This window comes from Saccopteryx leptura, chromosome 8 (assembly GCF_036850995.1).
Source record: "Saccopteryx leptura isolate mSacLep1 chromosome 8, mSacLep1_pri_phased_curated, whole genome shotgun sequence".
Taxonomy (NCBI): Eukaryota; Metazoa; Chordata; class Mammalia; order Chiroptera; family Emballonuridae; genus Saccopteryx; species Saccopteryx leptura.
The window spans coordinates 56,290,977-56,306,627 of NC_089510.1; the positions used below are offsets into that span (position 1 = coordinate 56,290,977).

Genomic DNA, 15,651 nt, shown 5'->3' on the forward strand with positions numbered 1-15,651 from the left:
TGTTAAAAATATAAAACATTCTCATGTATTACAATCCATTCATTTCCTACCGCTCATGTTCATGGTTGCGGGTGGCTGGAGCCAATCACAGCTGTCCTCCGGGACAACACCTAATTTTTATTGGATAATGTGTAAGGTATACAGATCGTTGTATGGCTCTCATGGAATTACATTTTAAAATATGTGGTGTTCATGGCTCTCTCAGCCAAAAAGGTTCCCGACCCCTGAACTAGAACATAACTCACCATTTACATCTATGCCTTCTACTATTCCATCTGATTTTTCAGGTGACATCTCCAGTATTTCTGAATCCATGGCTGGCAATCCTTGGTGGTTTGTGGTTGTTGCAGGCTCAGTCCTGGCTGGGGGCTCAGTCAGCAGCCTTCTGTTCTCCTCCTTTCTATGCCCCAAATCTTTGTGGGGTGACTTTCTGGACTTGGCAAGATTCTCTATCTCCTCTTCTTCATCAGAGCCACAGACGGATATGAACTCCTCACTGCCAGAAAAAAGTTCAGATTCAGATTCTTCATCTGAGCGGCTATCCTGTTTTGTCTGTGATGAATCAAAATGTGTCTCTTGCAAGGAGGCTCTGATGGCAGCTTCTAGCTGGCTGTCTTCACTTGCATCTATAAGGCTCTCCTGCAAGATCAGTCATAAAACATGGGTGAAAAGAGAAAGAAAACAGTTAAGCCAAAAAATAGATAGTCAAGGCAACACGACACAAGAAATATGATAGTCAGCTTGTCATTATTATTTTGTACCAAATGTATCTCTTTTTAATTTTCAGTTATTTGAGGGTAATGACTCTGTCTTATACAGACAAGTTGGAATGAATATTAAAAACAAAAATAAAAACTGTCATTCCACTTGGCATGATAAGGTGAGCATAGGAGAGATTTTTTTGCATGAAAATGAGTAAAATTAAGAAAAGTTTATTGCCTGTCCAGAAAAAGAATTAAGGTTTTAAATATAAAGCCAAAATAAGTCTTTAAAATAACTATACAAAGAGGTATGTCTACCTTGCTTATCATTATACTACTCTTCAGTTAGCATTGTTTTGCCACATAGAAGAATATCAATAAATAACTCAGCAATTATCATTTTCCAAAAAATCTAACAAATCTCTAACATTCAAAACAAAACAAAATACCATACAGTAAAAATTTGGAAAAACAACTATATTTTCTGAAGCTTAATTAGAGTAAGATTTTCATTGTGATCATGAGAAATACAAATTTAATTGTTTTCCTTTTGATAAATGTGTTCTAATATCACAAATTTTGCCCTGGCCGGTTGGCTCAGCGGTAGAGCGTCCGCCTAGCGTGCGGAGGACCCGGGTTCGATTCCTGGCCAGGGCACACAGGAGAAGCGCCCATTTGCTTCTCCACCCCTCCGCTGCGCTTTCCTCTCTGTCTCTCTCTTCCCCTCCCGCAGCCAAGGCTCCATTGGAGCAAAGATGGCCCGGGCGCTGGGGATGGCTCCTTGGCCTCTGCCCCAGGCGCTAGAGTGGCTCTGGTCACGGCAGAGCGACGCCCCGGAGGGGCAGAGCATCACCCCCTGGTGGGCAGAGCATCGCCCCTGGTGGGCGTGCCGGGTGGATCCCGGTCGGGCGCATGCGGGAGTCTGTCTGTCTCTCCCTGTTTCCAGCTTCAGAAAAATGAAAAAAAAAAAAAAATCACAAATTTCACTAAATTTATTCAGTCACAAAATTTGAGTTGTTTACCAAAGCACTCAAGAAAAAGCAGCAAAATTGAAGGTGTCATGCTCCCTAGTTTCAGACTGTTTTACAAAGCTACAGTAATTAAACTGTATGGTACTGGCAAAAAAACAGACACACAGGACAATGAAACAAGAGAGAGCCTAGAAATAAACCCATGCTTATATGGTCAACTAATCTATAACAAAGGAGGCAAGAATATACAATGGAGAAAAGACAGTCTCTTCAATAAATGAGGTTGGGAAAACTGGATATCCACAGGCAAAAAAATAAAACTAGACCACTTTCTTACACCATATACAAGGATAAACTCAAAATGTATTAAAAACTTACATGTAAAACCTAAAACATCTGCTAAGGGATTAATACCCAAAATAAGTAAAGAATTCACACAACTCAACATCAAAAATACAAACAATCCAATTAAAAATGGGCAGACGAATGAAATAGACATCTCTTTAAAGAAGACATAGAGATGGGCAACAGACAGACACATGAAAAGATAATATCACTAATCACTAAACAAGTCAAAACCACAAAGGGCCTGACCAGGCAGTGGTGCAGTGGATAGAGTGTCGGACTGGCATGTGGAGGACCCAGGTTCAAGACCCTGAGGTCGCCAGCTTGAGCACGGGCTCATCTGATTTGAGCAAGGCTAACCAGCTTGAGCCCAAGTTTGCTGGCTCGAACAAAGGGTCACTCAGTCTGCTGTAGCTCCCCCCCCCCCCCCCCCCCCCCCCGGTCAAGACACATATGAGAAATCAATCAATGAATAACTAAGGAGCCGCAATGAAGAATTGATGTTTCTCATCTCTCTCCCTTCCTGTTTGTCTGATAGCATTATAAACTAGTGCAACTACTAAGAAAAAAGTCTGGTGATTTCTCAAAATTTTAAAAACATAACTACCACATGACCTAAAAATTCCACTTCTGGGTATTCACCCAAAGAAAATGAGAAACACCTTAATTTAAAAAGATACATGCACCCTACATTCACTGCAACATTGTTTATAATAACCAAGATATAAAAATAACCTAAATGTCCATCCATAGATGAATGGATAAAGAAAAGGTAATATATACACAATGGAATACTACTCAGCCATAAAAAAAAACAAAATCTTGCCATCTGTGACATGGATGGACCTAGAGAGTATTATACTAAGTGAAATAAGTCAGTAAAAAACAAATAGTATATGATTTCACTTATATATGGAATCTAAAAAAACAATAAGCAAATAAAACTAAGAAGAAACAAACTCATATACAGAGAACAAACTAAGGGGAATAAGGTAAGGGGATGAGCAAAAAAATAGAAAGATTAGGAAGTATAAACTTTCAGTCATAACATAAGTCACACTGGTATGTAATATGTAGCATAGGGAATATAATCAATAATACTGTAATAATTATGTATGGTATATAAATGTTGAATCAATGTTTTATACCTGAAGCTAATAATGTATATCAAACATAATTTAAAAATTAAGGTCTTGGCCAGCTGGCTCAGGGGTAGAGTGTTGGCCCAGCATGTGGATGTCCCAGGTTCAATTCCTGGTTAGGGCACGCAGGAGAAGCAACCATTTGCTTCTTCACCTCTCCCCCTTCTCTCTCTCTTCGCCTCCCGCAGCCATAACTTGATTGGTTCAAGTTCATTGGCCTCAGGTGCTGAGGATGGCACCATGGAACCTCTGTCTCAGGCACTGGAAATAGTTCCATTGGGAGCATGGCCCCAGATGGGGGTTGCAAGGTGCTCCTGGTGGGGCACATGCAGGAGTCTGTCTCTCTATCTCCCCTCCTCTCACTTAGAAAAGAAGAAAAAAAATAAAAATATTTACATTTAGGCCCTGGCCAGTTGGCTCAGTGGTAGAGTGTCAGCCAGGCATGTGGATGTCCCAGGTTTGATTCACAGTCAGAGCACACAGGAGAAGCAACCATCTGCTTCTCCACCCTTCTCCCTCCCCCATCTCTCTCTCTCTCTCTTCCTCTCCCACAGCCGTGGCTTGTTGGTTTGAGCAAGCTGGTCCCAGGTGCTAAGGATGGCTCCATGACCTCGTCTCAGATGCTAAAATAGCTTGGTTGCTGAGCAACGAAGCAACAGCCCCAGATGGGCAGAGCATTGCCTAGTAGGGTGCTTGCTGGATGGATCCGGGTTGGGGCACATGCGGGAGTCTGTCTCTCTGCCTCTCACTTAATTTAAATAAAAACAATTTAAACAATAATAAAATAAAAGCTAAATTTAAAGAAAAAAACACTGAGTGGAAATTATTTAGATTCTAACTCAAAACTACACCAAAAAATTATTTGTTAAGATAACCAAAAGTTGATCACTAGACTTATCATGATACTAAAAATTACTATTCATTTTTAAAGGGTGTGTTATGGTATTGGTAATGTTTTAAAAAGAGCCTTTGTCTACAGACAGACTGGCAGCTGCCCTGGGGCAGGGCGGGGGAGTGGGAATTGGAGGCTAGGTGAGAGGTGAAGAGATTAAGCAGAAACAACAAAAAACAAACCCATAGATAGACATAGACAACAGCATGGTGATTACAAGAGGGAAAGGCAGGTAGGGGAAGGTAGAAGAGGTTAAAGGTGGGATAAATGGTGATGGAAGGAGACTTGAATTGGGTGGTGAATACACAATACAATATTAGATGATGTATTAATAGAATAGTATACCTAAAACCTATATACTTTTATTAACCAATGTCACCCCAATAAATTCAATAAATAAATTAATAATAAACTTTTACTTGGTTTTGTTTTTGGGTTTTATTTTACTTTTACTTGGTCTTAAAAAAAAGCCTTTCTCTCTTAAAGGTACATGCCAAAGTATAAGGTCTACCGAAAGTTCTGTCTGTTTCTATCACAACAAGTTTCGACACATAAGCACATGTTTATTTGGCGCATGTGTGCCTCTCTATTTTTATCACTTAATGTATACATACTGACGTAGTAAATTAACTAAAACAAAGTTGATTCACGTTAGTCTTTTGTGTGATGTGATAGTGTGCCCATGGCTACTGATAAAGTTCATTTACGCCACTGTAATTTTTACAAATTTCAACAAGGAAGAAATGCTACAGAAGCATGTCTGTCGCATCCACCATATTCCCTGGACTTAGCACCCTCCAACTATCACTTGTTTTTGTCCTTACAAAATTTTTTGAAGGGCAAAAAATTCAAAAATGAAGAAGATATCAAACAAGCACTGGTTCAATTTTTTGCTTCAAAAGATAAAACATTTTTCAAAAATGGGATATACAAATTGTCCTCACGCTGGCAAGAAATCATTAATAATAATGGCAATTATATTATTTAATAAAATTTATTGACGGTAAGAAAACTTTGTATTTTGTTTTATTCCAAAAACAGACAGAACTTTCTGGTAGACCTTATATAATGAGTGAAACAACAAATTCTGAGATTTGCTGCAAAATAATGTGAAAAAGATAGGATATAGATAAAACAAGACTGGCCACTTGTTGATAATTATTGAAATTAGTTAATGGATACATAGAGGTTCAATAAATACTTTGTAGTTTTGAGTACCCTTAAAAATTTCCACAATAGCATGACCAGTGGTGCAGTGGATAGAGCATTGACCTGGGATGCTGAGGTCACTAGTTTAAAAATCTGAAGTCTGAGAAGAAAAGATGGCGATGGAGTAGGCGGACGTACCAACTTCCACCTCCCAGAACCAAAGTGGATTACAAACTAATTTTAAGAACCATCATCTAAAAAAATCAACTTTATTTATTTTTATTTATTTATTTATTTATTTATTTATTTATTTTTACAGAGACAGAGAGAGAATCAGAGAAAGGGATAGACAGGGGCAGACCGACAGGAACGGTGAGATGAGAAGCATCAATCATTAGTTTCTCGTTGCGTGTTGCGACACCTTAGTTGTTCATTGATTGCTTTCTCATATGTACCCTGACCATGGGCCTTCAGCAGACCAAGTAACCCCTTGCTCGAGCCAGTGACCTTGGGTCCAAGCTGGTGAGCTTTTTGCTCAAACCAGATGAGCCTGCGCTCTGGTGACCTCAGGGTCTCGAACCTGGGTCATTCCGCATCCCAGTCCGACGCTCTATCCATTGTGCCACTGCCCGGTCAGGCTTATTTTTTATTTTTTACAGAGACAGAGAGAGAGTCAGAGACAGGGATAGATGGGGACAGACAGACAGGAACGGAGAGAGATAAGAAGCATCAATCATCAGTTTTTCGTTGCGACACATTAGTTGTTCATTGATTGCTTTCTCATATGTGCCTTGACCATGGGGCTACAGCAGACCAAGTAACCCCTTGCTCAAGCCAGCAACCTTGGATCCCAGTTGGTGAGCTTTTGCTCAAACCAGATGAGCCTGTGCTCAAGCTGGTGAGCTTGGGGTCTCGAACCTGGGTCCAACACATCCCAGTCAGACGTTCTATCCACTGCACCACCGCCTGGTCAGGCTGGAAAAACCAACTTTGGACTAAACTAAGAGGACTCTTCAACCAAGGAACACTGAAGAAGGCACACTGAGACTGGTAGGAAAAGTAGAAACGCGGAGAGGGCTGCCCAGCTCCCGGGGGCAAACGGCAGCCGGGAGAGACTCACGTGGCGGGAAGTGAGTTTAGCAAAAAGGGGAGGGTCCTGAGTCCCAGGAACAAAGCCCCAGCTTGCAGCCCCAGAGCCTAGAAGAGGTGTGTGGACAGTATTTAGCTGGAAACAAGACAGGATACTGTTTGTGAGAAAGAGACTGATTTCTCAGACCCAGGAATCTTCTTAAAGGGACTGCGCAGAAAACCTCTCTCACAACCACTCACCCAGGGCTCCGGGGAACGGGGAGAGAGGAGAGGACCGGAATAGCAGGAAGAGAGTGTAATCTAGGAGGCACAGGGAGAAACATTTTGAGAGACAGCCACCCTAACCTCTGGGACATGTAACTCCCCAACTCTAAGGTGAATATTTCCCCTGGAAACAGCAATACCAGCAAAGGGAAGCAGGACACCAGCCAAACAAGCTCTCCCGTGGCAATCAGAGCAGAGTCACTTAGAAAGAGGGAGCTTTCAGGACTATAGTAGGGAGTGTTAGGGTCTGAGCTGCAGTGTCCCCACCCACACAGCTGAGGGCTTGCCCAAGGGTGGGCGGCAGCTGGATGCAGAGGTGCGGTTCTGTCGGCAAGGGCAGAAGCCAGCTGGCCACCACTGAGGCCCAGGTGTGAGCTCAGTCTTGCCCGGCTGGGGAGGAGGGGATGTGCAAAAGTGGTCAAGCCCAGCTGCGGGCCGCCTGCAATCCAGCCTGCGAGGAAGGGTGAGAGCCCCAGAAGGAGCGGAGACACGCCCTTGAGCAAGGGCGCAGGAGCACAGCCTTGCCCCGCCCGCGGAACCGAGGCTTGTGGCCTGACTTGGGAGCCAGCTCCTCCCGCAGGGGTGTAGCCAAAAGCCCAGAACAGGCGGAATCCTGCTACTGAGCGTGGGCACACAGTCACGCCTGGCCTGTGGAGCCAAGGCTTGCAGCCATCCCACAAGCAGACTCCTCCTGCAAGGGTGGGGTGAAAGCCCAGAATTAGGTGGAGACCCGCAGCTGAGCAAAGGTGCTCACCCCTGCCCTCAGGGCCAAGCATAACGCCACCCGCAGGGATGGGGTGAAGGCCAAGGCCACTGAGGCTTGTACACCCGAGCACATGATCACAGCCACTCCCGTGAAGGAGAGGCAGAAACCACAGCAACAGCCCCAGTGGGCAGGCACCGGCAACGCCCATACCCAAACGCCCTAGGTAGCAACAGCAGAGGGGGTGGTGGGCCTGCAGACAGACCACACCTAGGGAACAAAGAGGCCACACCCAGTGGATTCCAGTGGCAAAAACTTTCTTTTACACAGACAAAATGAGAAAGCAGAGAAATGAAACACAAATGAATCAAGAGAAATCCCCAGAAAAGGACCTGAATGAGTCAGATATAACTAAATTACCAGATGCAGAGTTTAAAATAACGATTGTTAGGATGCTCAAAGATATTAGAACAACAATAGATGGTCATTACGAACACCTAAATAAAGAGATAGCAAATATAAGAAAGGACATTGAAATAATTAAAAAGAATCAGTCAGAAATGACAAATACACTATCAGAAATGAAGAACACAATGGAAGGAATTAAAAGCAGAATGGATGAAGCTGAGAATTGAATCAGTGAGTTAGAGGACAAGATAAATGCACAGAAGCAGAGCAGTAAAAAGAAAAGAGACTCAAAAAGTCTGAGGAAACTCTAAGAGAGCTCTGTGACAACATGAAGAGAAATAACATCCGCATCATAGGGGTTCCTGAAGAAGAGAAAGAACAAGGGATAAAGACTTTGATCAAATATATCATAGCTAAAATCTTCCCTCAATTAAGGCAGGAAAACATCTCACAAGTTCAAGAAGCACAGAGAACTCCATTAAAGAGAAACCCAAAGAAATCTACACCAAGACACATCATAATTAAAATACCAAAGCTAAATGAGAAAGAGAAAATATGAAAAGCTGCTAGAGAAAAAAAGACTATCACCTACAAAGGAGTCCCCATCAGGATGACTTCCGACTTCTCAACAGAAACACTTGAGGCCAGAAGAGAATGGCAAGAAATATTCAAAGTAATGCAGAACAAGAGCCTACAACCAAGACTACTTTATCCAGCAAGGCTATCATTTAAAATTGAAGGAGAAATAAAAAGCTTTCCAGACAAGAAAAAACTCAAGGAATTCACTACAACCAAATCAAGGCTGCAAGAAATGCTAAAGGGCTTGTTGTAAACAGATCAAAGGAGAAAGGGAATATAAGCAAAAGAGGAATACAGTTTTAAAGAATAAAATGGCAACAAACAACTACATATCAATAATAACCTCAAATGTAAATGAATTAAATGATCCGATCAAAAGACATAGGGTAGCTGCGTGGATAAGAAAACAGGACCCTGGAGTAAAGACAGCCTCTTCAACAAATAGTGTTGGGAAAATTGGACAGCTACCTGCAAAAAAATGAAACTAGGCCACCAGCTTACACCATTCACAAAAATAAACTCAAAATGAATAAAAGACTTAACTGGAAGCCATAAAACCATAAGCATCTTAGAAGAAAACATAGGCAGCAATATAGTATAACTGCCAATTTATCTCCACAGGCAAGTGAAATAAAAGACAGGATAAACAAATGGGACTATATCAAACTAAAAAGCTTTTGCATAGCTAAAGACAATAAGAACAGAATAAAAAGACAAATTGCACAATGGGAGAACATCTTATTTGACAATACATCTGATAAGGGGTTAATAATCAAACTTTATAAAGAACTTGTAAAACTCAATACCAGGAAGACAAACAATCCAATCAAAAAATGGGCAAAAGAAATGAATAGACACTTCTCCAAAGAGGACATGCAGATGGCCAATAGGTATATGAAAAAATGCTCAACATCACTAATCACTAGAGAAATGCAAATTAAAACCACAATGAGATATCACCTCACACCAGTCAGAATGGCGCTCATCAACAAAACAACACAGAATAAGTGCTGGCGAGGATGTGGAGAAAAGGGAACCCTCCTGCAATGCTGGTGGGAATGCAGACTGGTGCAGCCACTGTGGAAAACAGTATGAAGATTCCTCAAAAAATTAAAAATCAAACTCCCTTTTGACCCAGCTCTACCACTTTTAGGAATATACCCCAAGAACACCATAGCACTGTTTGAAAAGAAGAAATGCACCCCCATGTTTGTGGCAGCATTGTTCACAATAGCGAAGATCTGGAAACAGCCCAAGTGTCCGTCAGTGGACGAGTGGATTAAAAAGCTTTGGTACAGATATACTATGGAATACTACTCAGCCATAAGAAATGATGACATCGGGTCATTTACAACAACATTGATGGACCTTGATAACATTATACTGAGCGAAATAAGTAAATCAGGAAAAACTAAGAACTATATGATTCCATACATAGGTGGGACATAAAAATGAGACTCAGAGGCATGGACAAGAGTGTGGGGGTTACGGGGTGGGAGGGAGGAGAGGGAGGGGGTTGGGGAGGGGAGGGGCACAAAGAAAACCAGTTAGAAGGTGACGGAAGACAACTGGACTTTGGGTGATGGGAATGCAGCATAATCTAATGTCAAAATAACCTAGAGATGTTTTTTCTGAACATATGTACCCTGTTTTATCAATGTCACTCCATTAAAATTAATTTTAAAAAAACAACAGAGGTCTCCAGCTTGAGTGAAGGGTTGCTGGTTTGAAGTCCAAGGTTACTGGCTCAGCTGGAGCCCCCTGATCAAAGCACATATGAGAAGCAAACAACACAGAGCTAAAGTAAAGCAACTATGAGTTTATGCTTCTCATCTTTCTCTCTCTAAAAAACATTCTACAATAAAAAGTTAAGAATGTGTGGTTGCTAACAACAAAAAAAACTAAAACAACCTCATTTTATCTATCAATAATATATCAAAAAATAAAGTTATGGCTAATTTATCACCCAAAAAAGAAAAAAGAAAAAGAAGGCCTTGGCCAGTTGGCTCAGCGGTAGAGTGTTGACCTGGTGTGTAGAAGTCCCCGGTTTGATTCCCATCCAGGGCCCATAGGAGAAGCGCCCATCTGCTTCTCCACCCCTCCCCCTCTCCTTCCTCTCTGTCTCTCTCTTCCTCTTCCGCAGCCAAAGCTCCACTAGAGCAAAGTTGGCCCGGGCACTGAGGATGGCTCCATGGCCTCTGCCTCAGGCACTAGAATCGCTCTAGTTGCAACGGAGCAATGCCCCAAATGGGCACAGCATCACCCCCTAGTAAGCATGCTGGGTGGATCTTGGTTGGGCACATGAGACAGTCTGTCTCTCTGCCTCCCTGCTTCTCACTTTGGAAAAATACGGAAGGGAGGGAGGGAGGGAGGGAGGGAGGGAGGGAGGGAGGGAGGGAGGGAAGGAGAAAGCAAGTACACATGCCCATGTGACCTGCAATGGCTTAGGTGGATTGCAGGCTTACAACAATGACATTGCATAGGATATAGCTTGATTTGATAAAGGTCATCACCATGACCAATACTGCTGGCCTCCTAGCCAATATCTCTTCTCTTGAATCCTTACTTATGGAATCCTAATAATGTCTATAAAAGAAAATATGTCAAGCTCAAAAATTCCATTTACCAGTTTCCCTCACAGCTAGAAACTACTTGAGTATGGAGCTAAAGCAATAGTTACAGAGAAAGTATAGAACTAAATACCTATATAGAAAAAAATGGTCTCAATCCCTAAATTTCTGGCCTGACCTGTGGTGGCACAGTGGATAAAGCATCGACCTGGAATTCTGAGGTCGCCGGTTCAAAACCCTGGTTTCCCTGGTCAAGGCACATATGGGAGTTGATGCTTCCTGCTCCTCCCCCCTTTCTCTCTCTCTCTCTCTCTCTCTCTCTCTCTCTCTCTCTCTCTCCTCTCTAAAATGAATAAATAAAATCTAAAAAAAACAAAACAAAAAAAACCAAAAAAAAAAACAAATTAAAAAAAAATCCCTAAATTTCCATATTCAATTTTATCTGTTTATTTCTTTGAGAGAGTAGCAAGGAGAGAGAGACAGGAACATGGAGCTGCTTCTGTATATGCCCTGACCAGGGAATCAAACCCCATAACACACTTTTAAACTACCCACAGAGAGGCCCGGACCAGTTGGCTCAGTGGCAGAGCATTGGCCCAGTGTGGGATGTCCTGGGTTCAATTCCTGGTCAGGGTACACAGGAGAAGGCCCATCTGCTGTTCCACACCACCCCCTCTTGCATCTCTCTCTCTCTCTCTTTCACTCTCTTCCCCTCCTGTAGCTACAGCTCAATTGGAGTGAGTTGGCCCCAGGTGCTGAGGACGGCACCATGGCCTCTGCCTCAGGCGCTAAGAAAAGCTCAGTTGCTGAGCAATGAAGCAATGCCCCAATGGGCAGAGCATCGCCCCCTAGTGGGCTTGCTGGGTGGATCCCAGTTGGGGCGCATGCGGGAGTTTGTCTCTCTGCATCCTCTCCTCTTACTAAATAAAAAAAAAAGTACCCAAAGAGATAAGAAAATAAAATTAAACCCACCTACACGGAAGGAAAAAGAGAAAAGACATATATCAGTCAATTACCTAGAAAACAAGAAAAATCAATGAAACTAAAAGCCTTTAAATTAATAAAACTGGTAAGCCTCTAGCCAGATTGTCAGGAAAAGAGAAGCCACACATTACTATAACAATATTAAGAGAAAGGACATCAGTACAGATGCTATAGTCACTAAAGGAATCACAAGGCAATATAATGAACAAATTTAAGTCAATACATTTGACCCCTTAGGTAAAATAGAAAAATCCTTAGAAAGACACAATCTACTAAAGCTCATTAAAAAATAAATACCTGAGTAGTCCTATATGTATTAATGAAATTGAACTTGCAATTTATAATATTCTACAAAGAAACCCAGGTAGCTTCACTGGTGAATGCTACCAAATATTATGGATGAAATATTATCAATTCTACACAAACTTTTCCAGAAAATATAACAGGAATAAACACTTCCCAATTCATTGTGAGGCCAGCATTAACTGATACCAAACCAGACAAAGATATTACAAGGAATACAAAACACACACATACACAAACTACAAACAATATTTCTCATGAATACAGACAAAAAGAAATGCCCCTGACCAGTGGCAGCACAGTGGACAGAGTGTCACCTTGGGACACTGAGGATCCAGGTTCAAACCTCAGGTCACCAGCCTAAGCGCAGGCTTACCAGCTTAAGCATGGCATCACTGACTTGACTGTGGGATCATTAAAATGATTCCAAGGTTGCTGTCTTGAGAAATGGACACTGGCTTAGCTGGAGCCCCCCAGTCAAGGCACATATGAGAAAGCAATCAATGAACAACTAAGGTGACACAACTACGAGTTGATGCTTCTCGTCTCTCCTTCTCACTAAGAAGAAAAAAAGGCTTTATAACCAAGAATAGGTTTTAGCACAGTGATGAAAGGTTGATTTAACATTAAAAAATCAACCAATGGAATTCTCTATATGATCATCTCAACAGATGTGAAAAATCATAGTACAAAATCCCCTTATTAAAAAAAATCAGCAAACTAGGAACAGAAGGAAATTTCATCAGATTTAATGGTGAAAGATAATACTTTCACCCCAATACCAGAAACAAGGATGTCTGATTTCTCATTCTGTCTATTTAACTGTGTACTGGAGGGTCTAAGAAAATTAAATAAATAAAAGGCAAGAGAGTGGAAAGAAAGACATAAAATAAGTCTATTTGCAAATAGCATGACTGTCTCTATAGAAAATTCAAAGATATCTACAAAAAAGTTACTAGAACGAATAAGTCAGTTTAGCAAGGTTGCAGGCTACAAGGTTAATAAATAGAAACTATAAAACACTGCTGAGAAAAATCCAAGGCTTAAATGAGATATACTAAATGCCATGTTCATAGATCTGCAGAATCAATACTGTTAGAATTTCAATTGTCAATTCTCTCCAAAATGATCCATAAAGTGAATCCAATTCCCATCAAAGTGCTAGTAGCTTTCTTTGTAGAAAATAACAAGTTGATTCTAAAACTTACATGCGAAAGACCTGAAAAAAACAAAATCACTACAAAGTTGGAGGACTTAACCATGAGAATTCAAGATATAAAGCTACAGTAATCACTAAGGGGGTGAAATGCTGGTGTAAAGAAAGATGCATTAATCACTGGAAAGAAGGAAAGAACAGTGCATAAACCCGCACATGTATGACCAATTTTTGATAAAGGTGCATAGGCAATTCAATGGGGAAAGGATAACCTTTCCATAAATGATGCTGAAACAAGTAGCCATACATAAACAAACAAAAAAACCCACTATACCCTACCCTATTAACATCATATACAAAAATTAATTCAAAGAGGATCACTGACTTAATAGCTAAAACTATATAAAAAATTATTAGATAAGAAAAAAAGCACAAAATATAAAAAGTGATAAATTGAATTTCATTTAAAATTTGCATTTCAAAAGGCACTATTATGAAATGAATAAGCAAGCAACAGACTAGGAGAAAATATCTATAAACTACACATCCAAGGAAGAACTTGTATTTAGAATACAAAAAGAAACTTTACAACTCAGCAAGTTATACAATCCAATAAAAAAGAGCCAGAAATCTGACTAGACACTTCACCAAAAGAGATAGCTAAAAAGTACATGAAAGGATACTCTTACAAAATTTGTCAAATTAGGCCCTGGCTGGTTGGCTCAGTGGTAGAGCATCAGCCAGGCATGTGGAAGTCCTGGGTTCAATTCCCACCAGGGCACACAGGAGAAGCGCCCATCTGCTTCTCTACCCCTCCCCCTCTCCTTCCTCTCTGTCTCTCTCTCCCCCTCCCGCAGCCAAGGCTCCACTGGAGCAAAATTGGCCTAGGTGCTGAGGATGGTTCTATGGCCTCCGCCTCAGGCACTAAAATGGCTTCAGTTGCAATAGAGCAATGCCCTGATGGGCAGAGCATTACCCTCTACTGGGCATGCCAGGTGGATCCGGGTCAGGCATATGTGGGAGTCTGGCTCTCTGCCTTCCCGTTTCTCACTTCAGAAAAATATACAAAAAATAATAAAAGTAATAATAACTGTCAAAAATTTTAATGTGTTGTTTATTGCACAGTACTTATAGCTATAAAAAATTTAAACATAATAAACTTAAGGCTAATTTATCATACACACAAAAATCAAACCCATATAACATGCAATGGCTTGGACTGACTGAAGATAATAACATATTGTACCGTGTAAGTTGATTTTAAATAATGACATTATGATGGACACTGCTAGTTTCCCATCTCTCATCCAATTTGCTTTCTTATTAACAGAACCTCAACTGCATTTGTGCAAGAAAATGTGTCCATCTAGTCTGACCTGTGGTGGTACAGTGAATAGAGTGTCAACCTGGAATACTGGTCACCATTTTAAAACCCCAGGCTTGCCCAGTCAAGGCACATACAAGGAACAACTACTATGAGTTAATACTTCCCACTCCTCCCCCTTTTCTCCTCATCTCCTCTAAAATCAAGAAATCAAATAGGTTTTCTTTCCTCCTTTTCCAGAGAGGAGAGGAAATAAGAGACAGATTCCCACATGCACTCTGCCAGAATCTACCCGGCAACCCCTGTCTGGGGACGATGTTTTGCTCGTCTGGAGCCATGCTCACAACCAAGTTATTTCTAATGCCTGAGGTGGAGGCTCCACGGAGCAATCCTCAGTGCCCAAGGTCAATGCACTTGAAGCAATGGAGCCATGGCTGCAGGAGGGGGAAGACAGAGATAAGGGGGAGGGGTGGAGAAGCTGATGTGTGCCTTGACCGGGAATCAAACCTGGGACATCCATATTCCTGGCCAACACTCTACCACTAAGCCAACCAGCCAGGGCATAAAATCTTAAAAAAAAAAAAAAAAAAAAGTGTCCATCTAAAATAGCAAAACTCTTATATATGGCTATCGTTTTACCTTTGTAATAGAGGCATTACTCCATTCCTTCTTTTCATGCTTACATATGATACCTAGGAGCATAGCATCTAACTATGACCATAAGGACAAAAACAAAAACTAAGGATGGAAGGGGGAAATAAAGAGGAGTGATCTGGTTTCTTGATGGCATACACAAAGTCAAGTCCTACACTGCTTGTTTCTGGACTTCTTGTTGAGAAAAGCAGATGTCTTCCTTGTTTGAACTATTATTTGTTAATGTTTCTTTTGTACACAGCTGATGAAAATTTGCAGTAATCAGAATTTAGCATGAGAAGTGGAGTCTGAGGTACTAGTCACCTAAATCATCCCTATGTATTTGGCCAATTTTTACAGTCTCACTCTTCCACCAAGTGTGTTAATTTTTATGACACCTGGTGAGGTTGTAAACTCAATTTACGTTGAAATTCAGTA

The 15,651-nt window shown here is 41.3% G+C and overlaps 1 protein-coding gene across 1 annotated transcript in view; it reads right to left on the reverse strand.

The window, feature by feature from the left end:
* UBXN7 (UBX domain protein 7) overlaps positions 1–15,651 on the reverse strand; it is an 88,977-nt gene that overhangs the window by 6,155 nt on the left and 67,171 nt on the right. Inside the window, exon 9 of the mRNA XM_066347644.1 lies at positions 246–639. Coding sequence (XP_066203741.1) covers positions 246–639 — 394 coding nt within the window. The remainder of the gene's footprint in view (positions 1–245; positions 640–15,651) is intronic.